At 35.3% G+C, this 15,715-nt stretch overlaps 1 protein-coding gene across 1 annotated transcript; it reads left to right on the top strand.

Annotated features, from left to right (window-relative positions):
- The first annotated feature begins 1,652 nt into the window (after nucleotides 1-1,652).
- Nucleotides 1,653-7,851, top strand: LOC117325787 (bone morphogenetic protein 2-like). Its single transcript, XM_033882242.1, has 3 exons — nucleotides 1,653-1,817; nucleotides 3,245-3,388; nucleotides 3,941-7,851. Exons 1-3 carry the CDS (start codon nucleotides 1,706-1,708, stop codon nucleotides 4,555-4,557), a joined length of 873 nt encoding a protein of 290 aa, XP_033738133.1. The 5' UTR covers nucleotides 1,653-1,705; the 3' UTR covers nucleotides 4,558-7,851.
- Nucleotides 7,852-15,715: the final 7,864 nt, after the last annotated feature.

The following is a 15,715-nucleotide window of genomic DNA, read 5'->3' as shown; positions in this document are numbered from 1 at the left end:
CCTCAACAGAGTGGGTCCGCAGGTAAATGTAATATGTAATAATTAACGATATAAGTCATCAATGTGTCTGCAAACCCGTACTACTTTTGTCATATGTATGCCTCTCCGTCATAATAAGAACAACGCCAACGAAATAGTGTATAGAAATGGCCACCCGACTGGTGGACTTTGACTTTATTTTACTAATAAAGCAATCTTGTGGGTTTTGTTCATGACTAGTTGTAAGAACAAACCGATGCAAACGTAACTTAAAAATATATATATAACTAAAATAGATTACATTTAAAGTGCTTTGGGTATCGCATCATTACAGTTTACGTATTAAAGAACTATAAACAAAATACTGGAGTAAATAGGTCATTTTGATATCAGTTAAGTACAGCACTATAAAAACTTATCATACAGCTATTTGTTGAAGGGCAAAACTGCGGGACATCAGTAGACATTATACATTCGATATGTTCACATCACCTAATGTTTTACCGAACTACTAATATGTTGGTGATATTTACAACAAGAAGATGTCATGAAAAGAAAAGAATCAAAACCCCAAAAAATTATTACAAAAGTGAGTCTTTTTCCAGCTGGTCTGTCTCTAGTCTGTAAAAACATGTCATCATAATCAAGATTATGGCCAATTTAGTGAGTTAGTTTGGGATCGCACAATATACGCAAAAGTGGTTTTAAATATAAATTCAGTGAGTATACACTGTCCAAATGATGAGTGTAGAACTGCAACATACAGCTCTTTAGTCATTCTAAGATAAGTCAATAATATTAAACATTAAAATTCAGAAGGGGTGTCGTGGAACTCAAAAGCATGTAACCTCGCTTTACAATAAAGAATGGGATAGTTTTAATCCCATAATTGAGTCATTTGACTCCATCGCCGAAAGGATATACACTTCTTGTCACGCATAAAATAATAAAAAGGCAACCATAGTAAAGATATATATATAATTAACACCGACAACTGAAATTAACTGACCAAAACCTATACACCGAAAATAGTTGTGGAATACGATAGCATCTCTTCCGGAAGCAATTAATTATTTATTCCCTTTGAATCTAAGTGATAAAAGCATGCACTCAGACTTTTGAAACGTATACTACAGCAGCCCTTTCTGATTTCAATTTATTTTAACTACCCTTTATGGGTGATGTAACAACCTTTGTCTTTTTGAAGACAGGAAATACCGTTCAGTATTCTAAATCTGTGCCACCATTCATTTAATACGTAAATTTACTATATACATAACCCACTTTCTATTGTCATTCAAATTTACTGTCACTGTTGTCAAATCAGAGTTTATTGTTAAACCCCCTTTCACGTGCGGATCATGTAATGACAAGTCAACAGCGTACAACAGATGTTTTGATAATCAAATGAAAATGTTGTAGTCATTGCTCTATTGCTGACCTTTCCATTGTGCTGTGTGTGACAGGTCACACAATGCATCCCATAAAAGGGGACCGAATCCCACATCATGAATCAGATGTGCATACATGAACTGAAAACATGACATCCTTGAGTCATTTTTTTAAAAGCCAGTATTTAGCATTGCTTGTTTTCGATATTTGTGTTAACTGTTATCCAATCTTAAACGAGAATGGATCACCGGAGCAGGACTTTGCAAGGTCGGAAATGAATATATCGGCACCCTTCAATTATCTGCGCCGCCCGTTAACGCAGTATGAACTGGATATGTTTGAAGTCATGAGAAACCAGGATACTGATCTTTCAAGAAGAATAAGGGATGAAAACTTCAGTCATAAATCTGCACGTGAAGCTATTCATTTTCTGAATCCACAGTTCGGTAAGTTGTTTGAACATTACAAATAGGTGCTAGATGTTTCATGCGTTTGTACATTAAAAAAATCAAATATTTTTTTGTCTTCAGTTCACCGATATTTCATGACCGTTAAATTATAACATTAATTACCATGACATAAGTCACTTCACTAATTCTGATTGTATTGAAAATAGAAAAGAAAATCATAAAGAAATAACCAATAAATGCACAAAGAAAAACTAGAGAAATACAAAATACCTGTGTATTTCAGACAACTTAGAAGAGTTCATGTAATATCTCCCCGAGTTTACCTTTCTTTTTACTTCGGTGTAAAGGGATACTGTAGTTACTTTTTGGCATTTTTCCTGGCGAGTAAACATCGTTATTATCACACAAAATCGATGAACAAAGAAACACTAGTAGAATAGAATAACCTTGTGAATTCGGAAGATTGACTTCTTGTGTTTCATTGACGAAATCCGTTATGTAAATTCAGGTCCAATGTAGGTCACAAATATAGTATTTTTCTGCATTTTCATAAGAAAGCATGACAATTATAATAATAATTATCATTTTTCATTGAGGATAAAACATGTTTAGCCAATGGCAAATCTACCCCACAATTCTCTTGTTTGTATAATATAGATATATGGCGTTATTTTTGTATTTGTTTTTATTCGCATATGATAAAATATTATTTATCATATACTACTAGATTATATCATTTCATAATTAGACTTTACATTTTAAATAATCTATAATTATTATCTACGTTTTGATTCATAGCTTTCTTATATCATATAGTCATGGATAAATTACAGATATAGAGAATATCTAACAGTGTCTTCAGTAATACCAAATATATTTCACGAGTGGGGCTAGTATCTTGATATTTTTTCTGTTAGATCTTCTGTTTATTGGAGGTACAAATATGATCATCGTTCGGACGCTGATTTCATCAATAGAAATTGCGCATGTTTCTGATGTCCGAATGAAGGAATGCCCCTTTAAACAGAGTTAGTGAATATATAACATTGTAGTAACTTACGTACAAATTATTTTAAAGCCTGATATAAATTGAAAAGGAAAAGAAGTCGAATATAGATAATTCTACAAAATTTATAACAAAATCGCATTATAATCTTACCATACATTGCTTGTGCTAATACTAATTTGTTTAAATAATTGTGTGCAAAGTGTATATATTTGTTCGTTTTTAAAATTCATCATTGTTTTCCAGTGTAAATGGTCCTCAAAGGATACTGTTTCGTTTAAATATCACTTATTAATATGCGCCGATACATCTATACAGTAACAAGCATATTTTTCATCAATGACAAATTTTTTTTATGTCGACCAATCACAGACCATTTTTCACATTGTCAAAAGCTATTTGTATTGAGGATAAGGTATACTATTTTTCGAAACTACATGTTTGCTTTACTTCACAGGAAACTTCGGAAGACGTTTGTACTTCAATCTCTCCTCCATTCCTACCAATGTCAATATTACCCGTGCAGAGATGGTCTTTTCTTCCCCCAATTCAGACACAGAAATAAACGGGATAACAATACAGGATAGTGACCCCGCGGCAGGTCAGTATACATTACTATTGGAACAAACTATTATAAAATTTCTTTCTGTTATGGATATGCAGATAAAATATAATCAAATGTTATGAATATCTTAAAGCAAATTTAAGCAATGTATGAGATACGTTCACCAAAAATTGTATGCAAAACCTACATGTATAATGTAGTACCTCTTATCTAATGTATAAATGTAAAGATTACGTATTATCGTTCACAATTAATGTATTCACACTTCAAAAGCATATAAACATATAATCGGCGTAGTTATTATATTAAATATATTCCTAGATGAAAATGGAAATATGTCAAACCAATGCATGCATAGATATATAACACATATAAATGTACATTGCGTAGGTTCTTTAATAAATTATAGGTACTGGATGAAATATTATTGAAAAAAGATAACTTTTATGTTATATGTGTGAATGAAATTCAGCTTAACATGACTCAATATAATTTCATATTCACAAATATGTTACGATATTTTATTTCAAATTGGGTTTTTCAGTTAACCATAATAAACGAAATGTTATATTTTTTCCCCAAATGCAGTGTTACATGGTAGTTCCACAAGTTCCGGCTACAAGATTGATGTAAGTGATGTACTTGATACCGAAATTTCCAGTGCTCATTCAAATTTGGTCGTAAACGTACAGCTCCAGCAGCCAACCGACGTCCGCTTCCGGTCTCGTGATCGGCGGGTCCAACGTCTCCGGCCAATGCTTGCAGTATTTGAAAACATTGATACAGAACCCTTCATGAGAACAAACAGCCATGCACGTGATCGTAGATCCAGTGAAACTGATGGGGAAAAAATGCCAGGCACATCAACAGAATCCGACCGTTGCCACCTCCAGCCCTGGATTCTTGAATTCAGTAAGATTGGTTTACAAAGTGTCATATTTCCGACTTCTTACGAAGCAAACATCTGCGTTGGGAGTTGTGACGTATCGGTTTCGGAACCCTCCATGCATTCAACAAATTATGCATACATGAAGAATTTGTACCGTAAGGTGATAGATTACACAATGACAAATTCAGTACCGACGACATGCTGTACCCCAATGACATACCAACCTATCAGCGTCATCTATCTGGACAAATCGAGCGATTCTCTTGTCGTGGAACGAGTTGAAAATATGAAGGTTTCCTCATGTGGCTGTCCATGACAAAACGCTTTACACATTGTACCAGTTTAACACTTGAATATGCACCATATGTGTAAGATATATCCATCGAGCATTCAATTGTATAGGTCAACGTTTGCATCACAAAAATAATATCGGTACCGAGTTACCTACGTGTGGGTAAAAAAATGCTCTTATCTCTAGTTTTTTATAGGAAAGTGGCGAGTCCGAGCAATTAATTTATTTCCTATACAGACTCACGCATGGATGAAATACCTTAAATTCTGGCTTGGCAGTGACGATTTAATTTGTTGAGATATTACATAACACTGTATAGCTTTTTAAGCTAACGAACATTTACATGTCTTTATGTTTGCAAGCATGAATATATCGGTAAACATGTCTTACATTACCTATAAGTAATACGCAGTAGACAGGAATGCGGTAAGAACTTGACCTCAATTAGTTAACACTTGATTAATACATATCAAAACACTTTAAGCACCGAACTGCTTGGCAAGTGCCAACTCGACAATGGCAAATTCAACATGAATCGCGCGCATAAAAAGATAGTGCGTAAGATAATAGAAAACCACACAAGATTATTCAACGTTATATATTATGAAAATACAAAAAAATAAACTGTCCGTCTAGTTTTTCAAAAAGAAAACGTGTACCTAATGATTGTTTCCGCAACTGAGCTGTGCTTCACGTGGCACATTATTGATACCCGCGGGCGCAGTCTATGAGATGGTAATGTTGTTGGTAATGTTATATGTGACAATGTCATAAAGTGATAAATATTATTGCATATGCTAAGAATGACGACCGTGTTTGATGTTGCTTTCATGTTGATAAGGCTGTGTACTGACTTAATACCATAACAGTTTATTATAACATTGTCAAAAAGAAAGTCACTTTTTCACAACAAGAAGATGTCGTTATCGAATTGTTTTGGATGATATTTTGCAATAGAAATGGTCTACATGTATATATATGCATTTGAAAAAAACATTCATACGATTGGTCTTCCTCGGATATAATATTTTAAATGAAATTTGGATTTCTTCGCAGTTGGTGTAAAAAAAAAAAAAAAAAAAAAACTTATATTATCTTTTTCATTTTTATTTATTTATTTACAAGTAGCATTTTGAGCTTCTAGACTGATGTTTGCTCTGGTATAAATACAGAATCTTAAAAACGTTTTATAAATCCTTGCCCGATCTAGTCATTTTCGGTCTCTACAATGTTTTGAACGATGGAATGTAAAGAGTGTGTATGTTATTGAATTGTAAACATTGGATGCACGATAATATACCAAGAGGAACTTAAATATCAATCCGTTACAATGAGGCACTTTTTAAAAGTTCTAAGTCGTCCAGTCTAGTTGTATCAGTTAGTCTCACTTAACTTCTGAGTACACGAGGCATAATACAACGTAAAGCACATCCAAGGTAAAGGAAATGTATAAAGAAATATGTTACCATTCGAAAGCTACATAAAAATATGCGACATGAAAGAAAATGCGCGCAAACTTTACATACAGACAGAAAATGTTGGTTCAGTTACTTCAGAACTTGAAGGAAATTAATTGGAGAAAATAAACATTCTTCGACGATCGGGGTGAGAATCCTGAATACCGAAACCTCGGGTTATAGGCAATCAAGAAACCAACACTCGAGTTGAGATTTTCTTTGTTACGCCTTCATGTTAGGGAAAGTATATATTAGTCCACATCACGCAGGAGTGGGAATCTGCCCTGCAAAACTTACTGTGAAGTAACTAAACATTACCTATGGTGTAAAGAAGAATAGGAATCCTGTTTTGTCGTATTACCAAGAATGAGCAAGTTTTACAGTCCATAATAATGTTCTTTCATGGTAAAGATTTGAAGGGTGAACTAAAGATCGACTACCTTAGCTGGCAAGGTTTGCAGTGAAATCTTGTTTCCTTAAAAGTGATTTGTTTTCATTAAAAAACATAACTTTTAAACTACGTATGACACAATTATCTTTAGTTGACGATCTTCGATTAATGACTAATGATTTAGTCTTCTTTGGTGTCGTTCATTAACAATATTTGCTTTGCTTGTTCACTACGTATCTGAAAAAAGTAAAGATATTTAACTTCAATTATATACATCATATATTTGCGTCATATTGATGTTTTGTTTTTTCATACATATTATTATGGATCTAATTTACTTTACTTGATGTTGTGTATTAACTGTCTCGTGTAATGGTACATCATTTCTACATTGCTTGGATTACGTGTTTTAACCAGTTCTGATGTAGATAAGACTATTACGTATAAAAACAGCAGACAACAGAAATAGTTGAAACTGTAAAAGGGAATTGTCTTTATCTAAATGTTTTGGATGATTTGTTTTCCAATAGAAGTAGTCAATATATACATGCGTTTGAAAAATATACAATTTATACAACTGGGTTTTTTCGGATATCATATTTCATAAGGTATCTGAGTTTCTTGTGGATTTGCTTGGGAAAAAAACTTTTATATTCTCGTTTTTTTGGGTTTTTTTTTTTGTTTTTTTTTGTTTTTGTTTTTGTTTTTGTTTTTTTTTTTCTACAATAAGCATTTGAGTTTTTAATCTGATGTTTGCTCTGGTATAAATCATGCATCTTAAAAACGTTTTATCAACCCTTGCCGAATCTTGTCATTTTCGGTCTCTTTTATCTTTTAAACGATGGCATTTTGAGGGTATATACGTTATTCAAATGCGATCATTGAAAGCACGATACCATGCCAGGAAGTACTTCAATATCTTTCCATTACAATAAGGCACTTTTTAAAATGTTATGATAGTATATTTAGTCCCCATATATCATTTATAACAATCTATATTTGTACAGATATAGAGCAAAATATGTTTTCACTTTGTACAGTAGAATACGTCTTGAACATCTTTTTTTTATCTACGTAATGAAATTAACCACGAAAAATGTTTGCAATGTTTGTTCCATCCGTCACTAAATAACATTATGGCAGCGGTGCTAGCTGTATGAGGAACCAACACTTGGATAAAGAAAAACAAATCATATAACATATTGCTTTAATTTGCATTTTAATATATTTTTGTTCTAAGCTTATTATACCAAAACCGCATGAACGTTGAATAAATATCAATTTCAGGAAATATATTTTAGTTTTGTGTATGCCAATTGTATTGTCCTGACTTTTCGATATTTCCCAAGTATGGCCAGAACGAAACCGCTGGAGGATGTGGTTCAGCGTACTGTTTATATTACTAATTCATATTTAAAGGCGTCTTTCACTTCAACAGTCATGTCATTCTTAATAATGACGCCTTCATTTTGAACTATTGCATAATTAATTTTAACTTTGTCACGTTTTTAATCTTACCATAACTTCAACAATTCATTTTCTTACGATGTAAATAAAAGCTCATTCAGTTTCATCAAACCTTTCGTGACTTTATCAAAACTAGAGCTTTTAGTAAGAGAATGACTTATAAATCGCCCTCACAACCCACAACGAAACAAATAAGAGCTTTTTAGCAAAGGAGCATAGCAATCGGATGCATAATATGCCTGTCTGACCCTATCCAATGATCTATATTTAAAGAGGCCCATGGCCCTAACGGTCACCTAGTTTTCATCAATTTTTGCGACTTTGCTTACAATACAAAATATGGTAAAAACATTCCACAGATGATGTATAATACAAAAACCCCAAAAACATAAAATAATATTTTGCTGTAGCATTTCTAATTTCACTAATTATATATATGTGTCACTTGCACAGCAAGTTGGGTGATAACGAATATACATTTTTCACTTCAAGAAACACAGGCGTCTGTTTTTGTTTAGTATTTATAGAGAAAAACATATTTGCTCCTACTCTTACTTTATCAATAAGGTGGACCGCTCGAAAGGTCGGAAGTGGGGGAGAGCTTTACTTAACTGTGTATTTAAGTTCAATCCGACTAAAATATAAAATGCGCACTAACTTCAGTAACGTACCTTGGTTTAGAATCTTTAATTATCAATGCATCGTGTGACAATGATTTAAAGATATGAAAATGGATCAAAAGCGGTCGTGATAGCCGAAGATGGTCGACAGCTTTGTAAACATGCTAACTATAATTGTCGACCAAACAATAGCCTACTTCCGTTCCACAGTCGATGCATCGTCTGATCTTGTAGTGTTATACCTTGTTGATATAGATTTCTAGTAAGAGTAGGAGCTGATATTTTTTTCTATCAATACTTACTAGAAGCAGATGCCTTTGGTTTGAGATTGATCGGCAAATTATCACTTCACAGAAACATTTTCTATTCATAGTAACAGTGGCCTTGGCCTTCGACTTTCTGACCTGAAAAGCAATTTCAAGCAAGCACTTTTAGTAAGGAAGATCTGCATAAAGTTTGAGCTTGATGACCCAAGGTAAGTACGGAAACCTCTGTGCAGACGCCGCCGACACCGACATAGTCATACATATATGTCGCCTCATTTTTGCATGCGACACAATAAACTACAGTAAACTTTACCCCTCCATAGGGTCGAACGTTATGAGGAACGAGGCTGAAGAAAGAAGACGTGGTGGTAGGAGCTCATGAAATATTTGACGATTTACAGCCGCCAGTTTCATTTCAAGGTCAAAAGAGGGTCGACGTTTATGCTTTAATAAAGTAAAATCTGGTCAAACAAGCGCTTGCACTACCTGCGAAAGACACTTGAGGCCATAATGGCATGGTTATTTTCTGCAATATGTCTCATCTGCATGAGCTTTAATTTGTTCCCCTGAAACTTACGCTTGTTTTGCCGAAATTAACGGGTAGCATAATAAATCAAATGTCAAAACCAAGACCCATGGATAGCAATAGCACATATTAACAATTTGTCAAGTTGCTTCTGTTTAATTGCAACAGAATAGTGATTTTTAATCTAATTAAATATAACTTTATTTACTATTTACATGAACCTTAACAAAAAATTTTAACTATAAAAACTTTTTTTAATATGTGCTGTCATATCTCTATTAGTCTTTCACACGAATTTCAACTACGTATGAACATATTTTCAGGGATTTTTTTATGTTTTTTATCTTCGTGCGATTCGACGTTTGGTTTAGACCCTACGGTCCATTCGCACAGAAAATACACTGTTTTAATTTGCTCCTCGTTCCCTCAAACCCGTATAAAAGACTGTTTTATATACGTTTTACGTACCTTTTACATATGTCTCACCCAAATGTTATTTTGCTCGCGATTTTCTTCTGTGAAATCGTTAGATACAAGAATGAGACATCATAGATGCAGTAAGATAAAACCAAACATGAAGACACGTGACAAACAGTTCGCTGTCCTCATTGATAGGTGCCTGAATGCGAGTATAGATAAGCCAGATGAGCAGACCAGCATATGCGGTGATATGCTATTAACGGATACCCCCAGGGTATAATATCAACCGATATCCTAGCCATCCAACACTATATTGACCCATTGTTTAACACCCAATCTGTTGACCTAAATGCATGTATCCACTGTAATCTTCATGTTGCTGAAGACATAGGCAGTGACATCTGTCAGCAATCGTATCACTTTCGTTGTGAACACCTGGACGAAAATTTCCAGAAATTCTATGAAGAAAGAAAGGATCCATACAGTTGCTTATCGGGTAAACAACTAACTGCGAGGTCGGAGTTCCTCCACTTCTCATGTACCAGTCCTACGGATTCGATTCTGGAGATAAATGATATTAATCCTGAGAGGGGTGAAGTACAAGAACTGATACATAACACAATCGAGAAACAGTACCGTACTTTGGGATATTTTGGCGTTTTTTGATCAAAATAGGGTGGTTAAATATTGGTGCGTCAAATTTGGGCGTTTACCATCATTTGTGTTAAATTTTGGCACTTAGCTGTAGTTATGTAATTGATATGTTTGTATTTCGTCTCACATGGTTGCACAGGAAAACGCTTTGTACACAAGTTAGACGCGATTTGTCCTTGAACACAGCAAATACAACAATCAATGTGAAAATAACCTGAATGAATTTGATGATACATTTAGTTGAAAACATACCTGTATTCACGCGTTTTTATCAAAAAACAATATTCCAACACACATCAACACAGATCCAAAATATCCCAAAGTACGAGAAACAGTGTACCTTTGATATCCTACACAATCGAGAAACAGTAAACCTTTGATATCCTACACAATCGAGAAACAGTAAACCTTTGATATCCTACACAATCGAGAAACAGTATACCTTTGATATCCTACACAATCGAGAAACAATAAACCAGTAAACCTTTGATATCCTACACAATCGAGAAACAGTAAACCTTTGATACCCTACACAATCGAGAAACAGTAAACCTTTGATATCCTACACAATCGAGAAACAATAAACCAGTAAACCTTTGATACCCTACACAATCGAGAAACAGTAAACCTTTGATATCCTACACAATCGAGAAACAGTAAACCAGTAAACCTTTGATATCCTACACAATCGAGAAACAGTAAACCTTTGATACCCTACACAATCGAGAAACAGTAAACCTTTGATACCCAAAACAATCGAGAAACAGTAAACCTTTGATATCCTACACAATCGAGAAACAGTAAACCAGTAAACCTTTGATACCCAACACAATCGAGAAACAGTATACCTTTGATATCATACAGACCAATGTCAAGACCAACGGTGACACTTTCAAAAACTGTCGTTTATAGTGAGAAACATAACACAAAACACTATAAGCTCGTCACTAATAGTAACCTCTCTATCTTCTACAGGGCCGTGCTCAAAACGTTCAGACGTTACAACTAAGAAACAAACGACACAGACAACAACATAATCTTGCCAGCACTCGTTAATCACTTAGCTGGAAACGAAAGTGAATGACCTTGAAAAAGTAATCTCCTTCTCCGTACGCAGATCAACCTATAAACTCAAAACCAAAACTTAGAGGACGTCATGGCTACCCGCCTCCACCAACAACGGTATCACATTTCATGGAGGATATAACGCCCAAGACCCTACTGTACACCTACAGAAGCAACTTTACTGAGTTAGAGCAACTACGTTCAAGGATCGCGAACATGAAATAACTTATGTTAATGCAGAGCCGGCTGGATGTTGAGGAATGTAGGGATGTTCATGCCGTGCATCCACTCCATCCTTGATGTTTCCTCCGCGTGCTGGAAACCGCGAGTGGCGACGGAACCTAGATATATCATCCTACGAACCTTCACTATGAAAAACGTCCAGAGCAATCAGGTCTACCTAGAGCATCTACTCAAGTCCACTCCTATCACTTTTATACCAAATTTGTCGATTCAAATCCAATTTCACCCCTATAAGTGCGCAGACGTTTTGGATGTGTTTCAACGCTACTTAATAAACAATTGGATGTTAGCTACACTCAACAACCGGATGGGAATGACAAGATCACTGTGTTAGAACTCGATTCAAACCCTCCTACTTGTATAATTAATGTATACAAGCCCTCGAAATGAAAGTCCTCCGACAGTGACTACAAGGGTACTCTACAACAAATAGAGAGAATAATGAACAAGTTCCACTCTCACGCAATCATGCGATGGTCTAAACGCCTCGCTACAACTGCGCCCAAACAATGGCAGAGACAGAATCCTTACCGAGTTCTGAGAAGGAATGGAATCACAAACTCTACAAAAGGATATACCTACATTTTTCCACGCAAACTCCAAGGACCAGGCGGAATAGATAAGTGTATAGTTCTCGTGGACAGTTCGGACAACCACTCTGATCATTTACCAGTACTGCAAGTGAAACTACAAATCGACAAAGTTCAAAGAGAAACAGCTGTCCGCATCAAACAGAACTGGTGAATATGTGACAAGGAAACATTTTAATCTGATAATCGCCAAAAATCTACAAAACTTAAAATCACCAGCTAATGAACTTTAAACTATAGCTGCTATACAACAACTAGCAAGAACTCTTACAGCTACTAGCAGAGGTATCCCCAACTATAAACCTGTAGTACGGATGAAAAACAAAACGAAAGCGCTATGGAGTGAGAAAATACAAAAAAAAAAAACAGCAAAAAAGAGCAAACTTGCAAGGTGAAAATGGAAAATTGCCGGTAAACCGTCAGCTTGAAAAAGGAAAGAATAAGCCAATAGCATTATGGAGTCGACCGGAGACCGATAAAACTGTTCCATAAACTTGTACGGACAAAAATTAAAACAACCTCTAATAGTACTTAGCTTCTCATCCTAAATGAAAAAAACCTACAAATCCCCAGAGGAATAACTCCATTGCTGGACAAACACTTCGCCAGTTTTGTAACACCGAATGAAGACTACCGCTTCAACCGCGAACACAGGTCGTCACAACTGTTATATTTAAAATCATGAGAACATATAAAGCTCTCGTCATAACACTATCCTCAACCCGACACAGTCCAGACTACAAACCGGATTCAGTAAGGGTACATCCTCAATTAACTCGGCTCCTATTGTAACGGAATGTCTGAATGAGGCAAAGATACAAAAAAACAAAAAACAAAAAAAACATATGTCGATGACACTCGACGCACAGAAAGCTGATAGCATCCGTCTGAATAGTCTAACAAGCTAATGATCTAAAACTTATACTCTGGTCTTACTTCTAAAGTAAAATGGAAAGGGGAGATCTCAGCATCCTTCAGAGTTGCTCCAGCTGTCCATGAAGGTGGAGTACTGTCAACTACACTCTACTTAAGCTTCAACAACCCCCTACTATTAGATCAAGAGGGAAATACCAGGGAGCAGCAAGAGGGCATATCAGAATCCCACATACAACATGTTCAGACAACATAATCTTGCTATCCCACGACGTTACCGACTTGCGGCACATGATAAGAGTAGAAAATTATTCAACAACTGAAAGATACATCGTCAACCCCAGCAAAAGCAATATGAATCTCAACAAACAAGATATATACAACAAGAATGTTGACAAACTCCGTCACCTTGAAATCGTCAGGAATGACATACATGAACTGAATGTGTTTTTTTTAAAGCGTGCATGATGTACATAGTGCGGTTTGTGTATAGTCCATCCATGTGACTTTTTAACTTTTTAAACTAAAATCACCATATACCTACGCTACACAGTCTCGAAAATTCAACAGGGCAATCTACGAGGAAACGAACGAACATGAGCAAGGGTAACGAATTTCAATTTTTATAACGGTAGCAGTGTGCAGTAAAAAAGCTCAATTATGAAAAATATGGCACATGTTTTAGATATGCAAACATTGCCAGTTAACCCTACATATTACCTCTAATAAAGTATATATATCTGTAATCTATAGAACATTTGCAATTTTAATAGAGCTCTGAAGGATAAGTAAAATTTTTTTTCTATGTCTTTCAGACCTGTGAATACCATGGTAACAACTTAAAAATTGCAAAATATTATATTTGACCCAAAATGACACAATTCTCTGCACATTTTTCTTCTTCTGAAACCTATTTGAAATTAAATATCTATATCCCAAAGACAGAATTAATCTTGTTTTGACATACATTGTACATTAAGTTTTCCTGTGATCTTACCTTGATTATAAGCCTCCATTTTTCGATGTAGGCAAAACTAAATTTCATGTGTAACACGCTTTCGAAAAATCCGGTAATTTAAAATCCGGAACAAATTTATTTATTTTAGTTTTAACAAATATTTGAGAAGCCTATATGTACTACTTGATAACGAATATACCAATTAAAATGTACATTTATTTTTATGCATAACATATTTTTTATGCATATCATAATACAGGAGTTATTTGCTTAACAAAAAAAGCACTCATGGTCTTTCTGTGGTGTGCTACCAAAGCACCTGACTACCTCCCCATTTCTGTAGAGTGCTTGATTCTGTCATAACTTGGTGTGAATAAGATTCTTGAATTGTTAACCAGTTTGACCCATTTTGGCCAACCCCTCAGAGCCCAGAGGATTAAGGTCCATATAATTCAGAAGTTTGGTTCATCTTATGGTATTGAAGCTTCCAGCAAAAATCCATTAATATCAGTTCATTCATTTTGAAATAGATGTTGAAAACAAGGGCCCAATGGACCTGAATCGCTCACCTGCTAACCAGTGATCCTTTGTATACATAAACATGAATAAGAACAAATGTATCAGAGACCAAATATAAGATCTCAGGGTCTTGCAGCTATTTGAAAATGTGATTTTAAATGTTTTGGCAAATTCAACTCTTTCAAACTTAAATCAAGCATGCTACAAGCCAAATACCAGGTCTCTGAACATTTTATTTAATGAAAATAAGTCATAGAAAAATATTTTAGTCCATTCCAGCCATGTGATCTTGAATGAAGGTCAAAGTCATTAATTTGAACAAACTTGGTACTCTTTCACCCAAGCATGCTACAGACCCAATATCAAGTCCCTAGCCACTTGGTTATTGAGAAGAAGTCGTCTAAACATTTCAGCCTATTCGACCCCTGTGACCTGGAATGCAAGCTAAGGTCATTCATTTGAACACACTTAGTACCCCTTTACCCAAGCATGCTACAGACCCAATACCAAGTCCCTGGGCCTCTTGGTTAATGAGAAGAAGTCATTTAAACATTTCAGTATATTCGACCCCTGTGAACTTGAATGTAAGTCAAGGTCATTCATTTGAACAAACTTGGTTCCCCCTCATCCAAGCATGCTACAGACCCAATATCAAGTCCCTGGGCCTCTTCGTTATTGAGAAGAAATTGGTTAAACATTTCAGTCTATTCGACCGCTGTGACCTTGAATGTAAGTCAAGGTCATTCATTTGAACAAACTTGGTTCCCCCTTCATCCAAGCATGCTACAGACCCAATATCAAGTCCCTGGGCCTCTTAGTTATTGAGAAGAAATTGGTTAAAGATTTAAGCCTATTCGACCCCTGGGACCTTGAATGTAAGTCAAGATCATTCAATGGAACAAACTTGGCAGCCCTTCACCCAAGCATGCTACAGATCCAATAACATGTCCCTAGGCCACTTGGATATTGAGAAGTTGTTGAAAAGAGATAAGCCTAATATTAGGTCTCTGTGGAAAAAGTTTGTGTGCAGCACATGACACCGGACCAAGATCAAGATTTCAATAGGTCATCCACCTCTTCCTCAGATGACCTAAAATTAAAAAACCATTACCAGAAATTAAATCTACATTGTC

This window comes from Pecten maximus, chromosome 4 (genome assembly GCF_902652985.1).
Source record: "Pecten maximus chromosome 4, xPecMax1.1, whole genome shotgun sequence".
Lineage (NCBI taxonomy): Eukaryota > Metazoa > Mollusca > Bivalvia > Pectinida > Pectinidae > Pecten > Pecten maximus.
The sequence above is the reverse complement of the archived record's forward strand: the minus strand, read 5'-3'. Positions and strand labels throughout refer to the sequence as shown.